Source organism: Oryza glaberrima, chromosome 2, assembly GCF_000147395.1.
Source record: "Oryza glaberrima chromosome 2, OglaRS2, whole genome shotgun sequence".
In the NCBI taxonomy this organism is placed as follows: Eukaryota; Viridiplantae; Streptophyta; class Magnoliopsida; order Poales; family Poaceae; genus Oryza; species Oryza glaberrima.
In genome coordinates this window covers 31,023,568-31,037,382 of record NC_068327.1, presented here as the reverse complement: position 1 = coordinate 31,037,382, position 13,815 = coordinate 31,023,568, and the positions used below count along the sequence as shown (strand labels likewise).

Below are 13,815 nucleotides of genomic sequence, written 5' to 3'. Positions count from 1 at the left end.
ACGACTAAAATTTTTTAATACAACATAATAATTGTTTATGGGACACCGATTCTAATGCAAACAACTCATTCATTTTCAACCAATTAGATTTTTTTTCAAAAAAAAGGGGTAAAAGCTTTGCCTAGTATATATTGATAGAACATATTTATAGGGACAAAGAGCAAAAGCCAAAAGAAGAAAGTCTAGTCCGTGTTTCCTAGAATATGAACTCTGCTAGTGGGGTTGCCCCTGCCCTCACCCATGTAACCGCTTCTTCCTTGATCTTTGCAATAATGGTTGGTGCCTTGGTGGTATGGTGTCAACGTGTTGGAAAATCTTTGCATTACGTTCGCATCAAAACTCCCAAGCAATGAGATGATTAGCGACTTCAGTGTCTTGGTCGGTCTCGGCAACCTCAGCATGAGGTGATACCACCAATCCTCTATGGACGTGCGGTTGCCCCAGTTCTACATGTCAAGGTCTAGACCAATCCAGCGTTGGATCTCCTGCCAGATTCGCTTGGAGAACCTGCAGTGCGCGAGAAGATGCGTCGATGTTTTCTGAGTGGTGTAGCATAGTGGGCAGATCCACTGATTCACCCATCCTCTCTTCTGTAATCGATCCACAGTCCATATCCTGTTCCATATTAATAACCAGGTGAAGAATTTGCATTTAGGAGGTACGAAGGGAATAGTTTTATCCGTATTCAAATTGGATAATTAGAAGAGCCCATGCTTGATTTTGGTTTTAACATGGGAAGGTTTTTTAAAAAATCATGCCAAGATCTAATCGGTTTTAGCTTGACTGCTTGAAATTTGTGAAAGTCCTGCAATCGAAATAGCATTGCCGTTGCTTGATCAGCTAACCACATTAGGTGGTAAGAGTTGCTTGCACAGAAAGAAGAATGATCGATCAACGTTTACATGATTGAGTATCCACAATCCCTCATGCATCTCACTATCAATCGTAATCCCTCTCGATATGGATTGACAATACAAAAATATCTGCAGACATATTTAAAATCCACTTTCCCACCCAGAAATAAACATCAGAAAATCAATCTGATTCCGACAACACAATGGAACTTGTGTTCTCACCAGGATTTCATGGTTTGCCAATCGCAATTAAGCATTCCTAATCATGTCTGATCCACACGTTCAATGATTTGTACCGAGGGGATGAGTTCATTTCAAACTTATTTGCAAGAGTAGCTTGACAAGATATCTAGCCCATTTAGCATATGACACTTCCTCTAAATACAGCAATTCAACTTTATACAAAAAACTATGGCAATTCAGCAACCAAAGGCAATGGAAGCACAGTAGCATATCACAGTACACTGTTCGATCGAAAGTTCTAAACTTGTCTAAAATTGTCAAGAAAACGAAATCCCTGACGTGCCTTGAACAAGGACATGCCATAATTTGCACGGCATACTTGACTTTGCTTAATACTCAGTGCTAGCTTTCAATAGCTGCGCGTAATGCCATTCTCTCCAAAATAGTTGGTGCTTTTAACTTGCCATTTGGGTCATGTTTCGAACAAAGAATTATTCTGAAATTTCATTGATTTCTTTTCACTGAATGTTCTAGAAAGCAATGTAAACCCTCCTGTATTTCAATTGATTTTGTATATATGTAAGTTGACAAAAATTCAAGATGCGTGCTTACTGCTTAGTCAAATTACAACATTGCTACTAAATAAATCAGAAGAGAGCTTCATTTGATAAGCGAGGCTACTTTTCTTGTTAGTCAATGTCGTCATGGAAGACCGCCTCTTAACTTGATTACATCATGGACGACTCCCAAGTCTCAACAACCGGTATAAAGATGGTACTGATGTGCAATGATATACAGGAGCAACTTGTTCTTGCTCGTCGTTTCTGATTGGCCAATCTGTAAAACAATGAGAAGGATGACGACCTACTTCAATAATGTCCTTTTATAATTGCAGGTATTGGGGAGATTTCACGGCATTGGCAGCCATAAAGATACGCATATGTATGCTCTATGATGTTGTTGCGTCTAGCTGAACTGCCGAGTGGTTTCGCTATTGCTTTTGGTTGGCGATTAAACAAGCGTTTTGTTTTGTTTTCTCTGTGTAAAATAATGAAGTAGCCAGTTAGGAGTACAACCAAACTGAACATTGACCCGTTCCTAGGCTGAAATTGGCATTTGCTTCTAATAATAATAACCTGCCAGTTCTGAATTCAGAAGAAAATAAAAGCCTTAATTAGTTTAACCATTATGCAGTGACAACACAACTTGCAGTTGTTTTTCCCTTCGAGTCCATGTCATGACAGCTGACTAGAAGTTACCTGCATTAATCGCACTGCGAAATGGCAACATAGTTTCGTGAGAAGAAGGCAAGATTATTCAGACAAATACAATACTACACCTAACAATGACCTCACCTGGAACATCTTTGTACTCTTTCAGAGGACTTGACCTTGGGTTGGAACTAACAAGGAACCGACACTAGTTTTTCGTCAATGGTCAATGCATTAAGTGCCATTAAACATCAACCTAGAAGGCTGGAACCTCATAAATTATATCTCTCTCCCAAAATTTGACAGAATCAGCAGGTAGAACTCAGCCACAGATAATACAGGTAGCAATATAATGCTTCCTCAGTATAGGTCTGTTGCTGTGGGAATAGGGTATTAACGAATCAGGGTTGCCGATGCCTACTGGATTTGCCTTCGCCATCACGGTACTGCTAATGGAGAAGCATGACTTAAGCTGCACATTAATCAAATCTGGTTATATGTTGGTCATTTCAGAGCTGTGCATTGCAGACTTGCAGTGCAGGAGTGGTCATCACGACCACTGGGCGACTGGGTCCTCCACCCGTATCAACTCCAACGTGTGGGAGCCAAAAGATTTAAATTAGTGGAGAAGCCGGCCGGCCCTAATTGGCTGGATCAAAACTTTGCTCTTGCATGCCTTCGATTTGAAGATATTCCACCCCCTTTCGGCCTTTCGTTTTTGTCGCGGTCTCGACGGAATACCTGACGATGGATCGGCAGCGATGTCAAACGGCCGCAGCTAGCAGCATGTGCGGGAAATCTTGACCAGTTTTAGCGGCTGGGTTTGAGCTTTCTCCACGAAGAAATTTTCAGACGATAGATTTGGAGGCTGTTCGTTATTATTCCCTCTTGCCCCAGCTGCATCCCATTATAGGGCGGCTTTTTTTCCACATCGCAACTGCACCCATCACGTACGCAGCACGATCGGATGGTGGTTGGCCGGATAAACGGGGTCGCTCGCTGGCTGTTCGGTTCGGCTCAGTGTGTGCGGAGGTTTTCTCGTACGTCTTGTTGCATGTCGCGGCGGTGGTATTTTAGATCGCTGACGCTCAGCGTTTAGCGTTGCGCGGTATCTCCGGCGTCGGTGGCGGCGTTTGGACCGACTACGGGCACCCGAAAAGAAAGGCCGAAGGGCGACGACGCCCCGCGCGGCAGGGAACAGCTAGTAGCCAGGAGGCCCGTGATTGCCTACAGCCCAGCGCCCAGCCTGCCAAGAGGAGAGCGGCTGGGCCTCCTCAGACCGAACCAAACCCGCCTGACGGTGAATGGCATGGGCTGTCCCGATCGAAATCACGTTGGGCCAACGTGGCGATTCCATAAAAGGGCCGAAATGCACCATCTGCGCAGATGATACGCGTGGTGAAAAGGAACAAAGTCCATTTTGGCATCCTTAATTATTTGCCCGAATCTGATTCACATTTCTTATAACCATAAAATTACGTATATCGTCTTTCCCAACTATGAAAACCAGTTCGTTGTTGTCTCCCCAACCGGATTGAACAATGATTTTGTCCTATATAATATGTTTGACCCGGCTTTAATCGGTGGCGTCGGACCCTATCCTATTACTCTACCTCTCTCCTCTCACCCTCAACTCTCTCGATCTCTCCCGTCTCTCCTAATGGTCACTAGGGTTGGCGTACAAAGGATGACCTCATTGGCGGGATAAGCGATGGCACGATATGATAGGAAGCAGACAGGTAGGGTCTAGGGAAGGAGTCTAGATCAGGACGAGGTCAATGTTGGGATTGTAGGCAACGAGTGGTAGTGCCGGTAGAACCGTGTGAGCAAATCAAACTCTGGAGAGCGTGGAGGAAGCCATGCACAACGGCTATGGCGACCAAACAAAGGTAGGGACGACGAGTACGATAGTCCGAAGCTTATATATGCTACCGTCATAATGTTGATAAAGGAGAAGGCAAACGGTGGTTGGTAACACAGGAGCTTGAGGAGTCTACTGGCAGCACAACGAGGAGAGCTCTACGCGACCTCCAGATGTATGACAAGGTGGAGGTCACAAGCATGGTAGGTGATGATCCAGTCAGGAGTAATGCGAGGGAAAGCAAGGCCAACCTAGCGATGGACACGTTGACATGGAGCGAGATGTGGTGGGTAGAGACAGAGGCGTCAACGAAGAGGAGGAGGAGCAAGAGTGAGGTGTGGAGGTAGAGGAGCGGGATGGGAGTCATTTGGAAAGATAACAAGCGACAACCATGTGCGCAAAGGGTTACATTGGCGATAGATTTTATGTGTGGTGCAGCCGTAGGCAGTGAGGAGCCTGATGGTGGCGTGGGAGCTTGACGAGGGCGTCAGCATACGAGACCTTGACAAGGCTCGAGGAGATGGAGGAGGAAGGTGGGAGGGAGATTGACACCCTCCTCGCTGTTTACTGCTCTTTGCTGCCAAATCAATTCAAGGGAGCTCCGAAGGCACGTTGTCGTTTACATTCACATGCTGACTAGAAGGGGCGAAGAGGAAATCAACTTGTGCCACCAGCCTTTGATCTTGGAGGTCGCTCAAGGGCTCGTCGGTTATGGTGCGAGAGAGGATGAGGAGGGGAGGCGGAGGAGAGTAGGAGGGGGAGGGGGAGTGGTGAGGAAAAATACGAGAGATGATCACTTACACATAGATTTATTTTTAATGATTGGGCTGTCATATAGATATCCTGTTAAGAAACCACTTTAAAAATATGCTACAGACTAACGTTGAATTGTTTTTTAAAAATATGTTACAGACCAGGCTATGTTCGTTGCATCAGGTTCCCAACATCATCTCTCTCTGCACGCTTTTCAAACTACTAAACGGTGCGTTTTTTTAAAAAAGTTTCTATACGAAAATTGCTTAAAAAAAATCAAATTAATATATTTTTTTTAAAAAATTACCTAATACTTAATTAATACGCGCTGATGGACCGTTCCGTTTTCGTGCAGAGGGGATGGGTTACCAACCCCACAATCGAACACAGCCCTAGTTTGAAGGCGAATCAAAATTGACCTTTCCCCGGTGAATAAAAAAAATATCACACCACCTGATCGTTTCTTCTCACCGTGGCGCGGCTTCTGGCCGAGGCCGAGGCCGTAGAAACAAGAAAAGAACTGGAGAAAAACAAGATGCCACGCCTACGCTCCCGGCACGGGACGAACCCGAGAGACAAAGGAGAGAGAGACCTATCCACTCCTCCATGCGGCATCGCACCTCACTTCCCAGCCACTACTTGCCACCACCACCACCACCCACACCGAACTAACCTCGCCGTGGAAACCAAACCCCCGCGTCCGAACCACCACCTCGCCTCCTCCCCCCCTCTTCTTCCAGCCCCACCGCGCGCAGCAGCGGCAGACCACGGCACGGCGCCGCGCGGCCGTACCATGCCGTGACCGGCCGGAACCCACCACCGCCTCGACCGCCGCGCATATGCACCCCATGGCCGTGGCTGTGGCCGCCGCCGTCTCATGCCCGCGCCTCGTCCCCGGGCGTATCCCCCTCTCCGCCGCCTCCGTCGCCGTCGCCCGTGGCCGTGGCTGCGGGGTGGCGGTGAGGGCGCGTGGCCAAAGCGCCGCCACGCCCGACCCGGCTGCCATCCTGCGGCGGCCGGCGGTCGTGACGACGGCGGCTGCGGAGGAGGAGGGGGAGGGGGAGGGGGAGGGGGAGAGCGAGGCGGAGTCCTCGCCGGGTGGTGGTTCGGGGGAGGATGAGACGCCGGAGGAGGGGAGGAGGAAGGGGACGGAGAGGGAGTGGGTGGATTGGGAGGACCTCATCCTCGAGGACACCGTGCCGCTCGTCGGCTTCGTCCGGATGATTCTGCACTCCGGCAAGTAAGCAACTATCATTTCTTCTCACTTTAATTCTAGATGGAATTTGTAATTCACACTAGCACTAGCCATTTAGTCGTGCGTTGCACGACTTTGTATTCCCGTATAAAATCCATGTGTATATATTTAGATATGCGTCGTAATTATAATGATCATGAAATTGTATACTTTAAATTTGAATCTATGCAAAATTGTATAACCTGAGAACAAGAATAGTTAAGTCTAGACAAACCTGTATTTCCAACTAAAGTTTAAAATGTTATATTCAAGATTGACCTCTTGCCGTTGGTTTCAATAAAAACAAAATGCTCATTCTAGGGCAATAACAGAATTGAAGAAAAGATGTTGCCTTCGTAGCAGTAGGATTCAAAAAGGGCACAGTGGAGGGAATCACCAGTGCTTTATGTTCCTTCAAGCAAGTCGAAAATGTTACAAATTGAAATTAACAGCTAGAATAAAATATTCAGTTAGACAAAGCCACCATTTGATCAGTAAGCATAACTACTGTTTTAAGAGAGAACTTTCTGTTGCAGTGGTTGATTAAGTCATCTAGAATTGAACCAAGAAGATCAATGACCATGATACTGTACTACTCCCCCTCCAACCCAAACTTCAGATGAGGACTTCCAGCTGAAATTTATAACCCAGAACTCAAAGTTAAAATGAGTGAACAAATCTATTTGAATGAATAAACAATATCTGGTAGAGAGGATATCATCAGCCTCTTTGTTCACCTTTTGGAAATTGTATGCAGGAATTGAGCATATGGAAGGGAATTCTTAAGTCATCAGCTAAATTCTAACCTGCTATGGACTAAGACTTATTTATTTGCTTATTGGCTGGTAAAGAGTAAATCAAAGTCTGCATGTTGTATGTAGACTGCCTTGCAGTGTTAGATTGCTCAAACGGCAGCAGAAAAAAGACCTAAATTCAGTGTGCAGTCTCGCCAGTGCCTTGCCACTGTACCGGCATGGGACCTAGAGGAGCAGTGGCGTAGTGCCACGGTTGGAGCAGGCAGTAGCACACGCCGTCAGGAACATCGGGCGCACGGCACGGCCAGCGGCGGCGCACGGCGGGCCGGGCACAGGTGGCGGAAGCGCACAGCACGGGCACAGGTGGCGGAGGGGCACAGGGCTGCCGGCGGCGGTGCACGGCGGGCTGGTGCAGGCGGTGGCGATGCATGGGACTGACGGCGGTGGCGCACGGCGGGCTGGGTGCAGGTGGCGGCGGGGCAAGGCACGGGCGCAGGCGACGGCTGATGGCACAGGAGCGGATTTCTTTCCCTCTCGTTCCCTTCTTCCCAACCTATCCAGAATATTCTTGACCGTTTGCTCTCTTTTACTGAGCCTCTTTTACACAATGCATCCAACGGCAGGGGCTGAATTTTTGTTGCATCCAACGGCTCATATAAATCATATGACGTGGCTTAATATCATTTGAGAAAGCTTGTTGCTTTCACATATTTAGATGTGTTATTATGTTGTCACATGGCACAAGGATTATAAAGACCATTATTCCTTCGAAACACAATTCATCGAACATATGGTGTGCAAGCTAAACTTATTATGCGGATCCCATGATGGAATTATTAAGTGGCCAAGCACAATTAGACCAATTTCCACCAGTACCAAGTGCAATTTTTTATAATTATGGCATAACAGCAAAGCATATGCCTTGTATCAGGGTTCATATGACTAATCAGTAAACTGATTATATTTAGGGTTTTAGTTTGTGCCAATTCGTTCTAATGTAATTCATTCCACATGTTACTGCTTACTGCCTTACTCTATTGTGGTTTGCATGAGTTAGTTCAAAATCATTATTTGATATTTTGGTGTACCAAATGACAAGAGCAAAATACACGGCCGGTCCTTAAAGTTGAGCGCGGGTGTCACTTAGGTCCATAATCTTGTAAATTGCACATCTAGGTCCACCATCTTGTTTAAGTGACTCATTGAGGTCCAAACCCGGTTTGACCGAAGCTGACCGTCTACGTTGCATTCCACGTAGACAGCTCATTTGCAAATATCCCCTTCGCGCTACAGTAGAGCCCTGGGCACCAAAAAAATCCCCAAATCCCTTGGCTGCCTCCGTCGTCACCTCGCCCATCGCCATCGCACGTCATCCTCATCGCCAGCCCCTTCGCTGGCCACGTCATACCGATGGCCGAGCTGCTGCGGCGCCTCGTCGCGCACCACGGCTGCGCCGCCTCGCTTGTCACGTTCTCCGGCCTCGCCTTGCCAACATCAGCGTCCTCCATCGCCGCTGTCGTGGACCTCGACGAAGCGGCGCATGATTGCCAACGACACAATATTAGAGGGGACGAAGCGACTGGCTGATGAGCTCGAAGATCAGGACGTCGCGCCGTCGTGGACCTCGACAAAGCCGACGCGCCTCGCTGTCGTTGTTGTTGCCACCGCCATGGTGTCAACGTCGACGTGCTGCCCCGGGAAGAACTCGTGGTTGTTGAGGATGTCGAACGGCACCAACTCCAAGGACGCCATGCCGCGCCGCAATGTGCCGTCCTGCCACAACATGTTGGCCGTGGTGCTGGCGCAGGAGATGAGCATCACCTTCTCAACAGCGGGCGCCCTGCCGCCCCACCCTCAAATCCTTCTTGAAGAACAGGCGGCGGGCGGAACGGCGGTGGGCAAGCGCGGCGGCGGGCTGCGAGCAGAGCGGCGATGGGCGAATGCGGCAGCAGTTTGCGGGCGGCGAAGGGAACTAGAGGAGAGCTTGCGGAGCACCGTCGCCATGACCATGGTGGGCGAGCTCGGAGCACCGTCACCATCTTCGTAGCTAGCGTGCCGGTGGCGCTCGCGCCTCACTGACGGCCAGATCCACCGGTCTCCCTTCCCGCTGGTCATTGGCGCCAGAGGCATCGGCGAGCTCGGCGCGCACGGGGTAGGTGTCGCCAGCCGCGTCCCGGGGGAGTGGTCGCCTACCGTGGCCGTGCGTGCGGGGGAGGTGTCGGCGAGCTCGGCGCGAGCGGGGCGGGTGCGAGCTCGACGGCGGCAGCAGGGCGGCAGGGCGAGCTCGACTTGAGCAGTTGCCGCAGCCGCTTGCCGCGTGCACCTGCGGCTGGCAGGAGTGGGGGCCTTCCCCTTCCCCTCCTTCTTTTCCTTCCCGTCGACGACGGTGTGCGGTTCCTCTGGGCGCGGCGCAACGCCGGCGAGCGGCTGCCGGAGGGGTACGAGGCGCGTCACCAGGCGTAGCGAGGTTGAGACGGGTGGGTGCCGCAGGTGCGCGTGCTGGCGCACGTCGCCGTCGGCACGTTCCGGCGTGCGTCATTTGAAGAAGGGATTGGATCAGACACGGGGAAGCAAAGGGGGGGAATGCAAATATGTTGCCATGCGGGACAGCCACGTAAGCCAGTCAACCCGGTCATAGGTCCTTTGGATCTCAATGAGTCACTTAAACAAGATAGTGGACCTAGATGTGTAATTTACAAGATTATGGACCTAAGTGACACCCGCGCTCAACTTTAAGGACCAGCCGTGTATTTTACTCAAATGACAATATATCTCTATTTGGCTATTCCTCATATTCATCTACTTTCATCACACCAGACCATCATCTGATATAAATCAGTCCTAGCACCTGCCTGTAGCTGCCACAATTATATTACACATGTTCCTTCAAGGAAGCAGTACGGCACCTTTTCTTTACAGATCTTATTTGTTTTATTAATAATCTTAAAGTGTATCATGCTCATGCAAGCAACCAATTAGCTATGGATATCAGACAGCCAAAATATGATTTTTCTTCTCTTACCATCAGTGTCACGTGCCTTATGCAATTTTTCCTAACAGTTTATGATTCATAAAACGAGGTATTATGAAACTTTGATCAGTTGCACATACATCACAGAACACATGAATGATGCCAGCAATATTTGTGCCTGTCATATAATTTTCCACTTTTTGGATGGAATGAGTTCACCGTGATTCATGCACTTTTAGCATCCTAAGTGTGGAAGAATTGTTTAATTATGTTGATATGTTGTGTTAATGTAAGAAACGATGTTGTTGCATTGTTCCCAAAAAGCATGTGTTGTTTGTTATCATGGCTTCTTACTATTGAAGTATAACAAGTCAGAAATTGCTTCACCGTATCAACCTTCTTATAGTATTAGGTATGCCATGTGGACTGTGGTTCCATGCTTTGCCTACAATCAGCAAGATATAATTGTAAGGCAACAGAACTGAAATACTTAAGGTGCAACAGCTTGTTTATATTTTATTGTCTATTGAACATCTGGAAGTATTCCCTTTCATATACTAGTTCTTGCAAGTTAAATATATATTGCACTTGTAGAATTCAGTAAAAGAGAGGGTATGATATTGAAACTGCTGCAGGTATGAAAATGGTGATCGACTGAGCCCTGAACATGAAAAGGCAATTTTGGAACGATTGCTTCCTTATCACCCACAATATGAGAAGAAAATTGGATGCGGTATTGACTACCTTACGGTATGTAATCTCTCAGATATAAGGAAGTCTCCTAAGACATAGAGGCGAAACACTCAAGTTTTTTTTCTTTTTTTTTTCAAAACTGAAGAACAAAGAAATAATGTTTTATCATCTTTATCTCTTCTTGCTGTTGAGTGTTGAGCACAGAAAGTTGTTTTGATTTACAGCTCTCAATATACTTCTAGACATACAGCTTGTAATTTAACTTTATTTTGTAATTGATGTGTCAAGGTGATAGTCCCATGAATCACGATTACCAACAAACTTCAGCATGTTTATTTTTAACAAAAATTCTGAATAGAAATGTCACTATTTTGTTGTAGTTTTATTTAGTTGGCTTGTTTGACTTTTGTATCGTGTATTAAATAACTTGCGTTTTTTTTCTTGAATAAAATTGAATTGAATATGGTTATGAGCTACAAATGGTGATTTCTTTATTTGTTTACTCCAACTGGACACTAACCTTTAGTGCTACTTTGCAGGTAGGGTTACATCCAGAATTTGAGAACTCAAGATGTCTTTTCATAGTTAGGAAGGATGGTGAGCAAGTTGATTTTTCATTCTGGAAGTGCATCAAAGGTCTCATACGACAAAAGTACCCCATGTATGCAGATAGTTTCATTCTCAGACATTTTCGCAGGAGGCAAGATTACCGAATTAGTGACTCGTAAAATTATTTCTTGTAACATTTCTCTGATTTTGATTTGGCCCATTTGCCCTTAATGCCCTGTGATCTTGCATACGTTCAAGCACACGTGGAAGGTTCCCGTTCTAAGTATCTCGTTGGGCTCGATACAATTTCCTTCTCCTGTGTGTACATATAGGGTAGTCTTCCAGTTGAACGCCTGACTTTGCAGCACGCTCATTCTTGAGAAGTTATATATGTGCTAGTTCTTGGCTGAATGTTGCAATTCCATATTCTTCTCAGCCATATCCGTCTAAAATCAAAATCTCAGCTGATGTTTCTATTCCAAAGCTTAAATTGGAGAGTACGGAAGTTGACAATTTTGGTGAAAACGACTGTGTGTGTTAAATTGCGTGGTCTCTATCTGTTGCCTGCGGGCTGGAGGCCCAGGCGAGAGACTGGCCAAGGAAGGACAGGAGGTTGGCGTCGTCCAAGAGGCAGACGCTGTCTGTCTGGTGCATCAGCAGGATAGGCCAGGCAAAGTCGCCCTTGCACACGCATCAAAGGACAAGGGCCGCGGCGTGTGGTTTCGAACGTTTGGCCACTAGCTGCCTGCCTTGCTGTCCCCATAGCACGATGATTTCATCGCCACCATTGCTGAATAGTATCAGTATATCAGGTGTGTAAGTAACATCTGCAGGCTTCAGAAAAACATAAGTTGCTGCCTAAGAAAAAGAAAAAGAAAAAGGAAAAAGAAGAACCATGTGTCGTCGCATCAGGACTTTAGGTGTTATAATCAGTACTCCCTCCGTCCCATAAGAGCAGGTTTAATAGTGTAGCTCACTATTAGCTCTAAATTATCTATAACCAGTGTAATGTAATAAACAATTCATACAATAGTTGCTTCCTATACTATTAATATCTGGTCTCACCTGTCATACATATATTACGTCTTGGAGTCTATGCAGCAGCTGGTTACAGATCTGTATCCCGCTACTATTCTCTCTCTTCCTTTATCTCTTTAAAATATATTTATAGCTGGCTTATAGTCTGCTATTGTACCTACTATAATGTAGCAATCTAGGACTATGTGGAGCATCGATATTTCTTGTCCAGATTCATAGTCTTAGGATGTGTCTCATTTCATTTTAGATTGCTATATTACGGGATGAAGGGAGTATATCATTATCAACATTGCCAATGTCGATGCTCCACGTAGAACATCATCGACGCATGTTAATTTTTCATTTTCTCCTTCAGGTTCAGAGTCTTGAGACACACAGTGAGAAGCAAGGGCACGCCTCTGCACTTTGGCGAGCACGATCCGACACGAGAGAAATTTGGTGAGAAGAACGACATGCGTTACAAGCAGATCCACCCTTACGACGGCTCATGGGCCGTTTCTCATTCGCTGCCGGTGTATCTAGACAGGCTTGTTTAACTATTATCGTGTTGGTCTGATCTTTGCGGCCTCCACCTAAACTAAAATACCCAAAAATTCTGAGCTTTTATTTAGCCATCCCGTCCCTCCAGATGTTAGCCGCATACACGGGATTCGTTAGCCGCGCTGCGAGATTACGAAGCTGCCCCGACGTTGGCCCTGCCCCCCGTGGGTGGCTGGAGCCTCTGGATGTTTTGGGTTGGGTGGAAGGGCGCGTGTGAAGCCTTCGGTGTGAAGCAGTCGCATGCATCTGCGTCATGCCGCTAAACCCTCTGAAACAACTGCTGTGCTCTGCAAAGCCCCCGGTTTCTGTTCTGCCTCTGAATTGCCTAAGCCCGGGAGCACTGTTCTGCCTCAGATAATTTATAGTATGGACGTTCATATTTTGACTGTAGGAGTTTCAAGTATCTTTTGCTGTTGGAAAACTGAGCGATTTTCAACATAAATTTAAAGCGAAATCTAATCTAAATTTAGGAGTTCCAAGTATCACCAAATCTAATCTAATACAGAATTTGGTGGTACTAACCGGATGTAGAAGAAGTCATTAGTATCACATATGTTGCTACTGTTGTAGTTTGTCGATGTGGATGTAGAAGTCCCGCACCAGTGAGATCTCCCGCTTTAGCTGAAGGCGTCATCGCTGGTGATTGACTTGCAACGTCCAACTTCTCTCACAATGGTGATTGTAGTGTTGTTGACAACAGTCGGTTGTGAGAAATGAGAATTAGCTATTCGGGTCCCTCCCAGTGATTTCCTTGTGATTGGGATGTATGGTGATGTTAGGGTTTTAAGGTGTAGGATTGGTGCATAAGAGATCATCACTTCACTTGCATGGCCTTCTCTCCTTTTATATAACTATAAAGGAATGCGCGGGCATTTAAAATTTAATACTCCCTCCGTCCCATAATATAAGGGATTTTGAGTTTTTGCTTGTAACGTTTGACCACTCGTCTTATTCAAATTTTTTGAAATTATTATTTATTTTATTTGTGACTTACTTTATTATCCACAATACTTTAAGCATAATTTTTTATTTTTTATATTTGCAAAAAAAATTGAATAAGACGAGTGGTCAAACGTTACAAGCAAAAACTCAAAATCCTTATATTGTGGGATGGAGGGAGTATTGCTTGAAATACTACTCTACACATATGAATATTTGTGTATGCGTGACTTT

General features: G+C 46.3%; 1 protein-coding gene across 1 annotated transcript; it reads left to right on the top strand.

Annotated features, from left to right (window-relative positions):
- The first annotated feature begins 5,425 nt into the window (after positions 1-5,425).
- Positions 5,426-11,475, top strand: LOC127764728 (protein DCL, chloroplastic). Its single transcript, XM_052289641.1, has 3 exons — positions 5,426-6,102; positions 10,458-10,572; positions 11,055-11,475. The coding sequence occupies exons 1-3, from the start codon at positions 5,702-5,704 to the stop codon at positions 11,241-11,243; spliced, it is 705 nt and encodes a 234-aa protein (XP_052145601.1). The 5' UTR covers positions 5,426-5,701; the 3' UTR covers positions 11,244-11,475.
- The last annotated feature ends 2,340 nt before the right edge of the window (positions 11,476-13,815 follow it).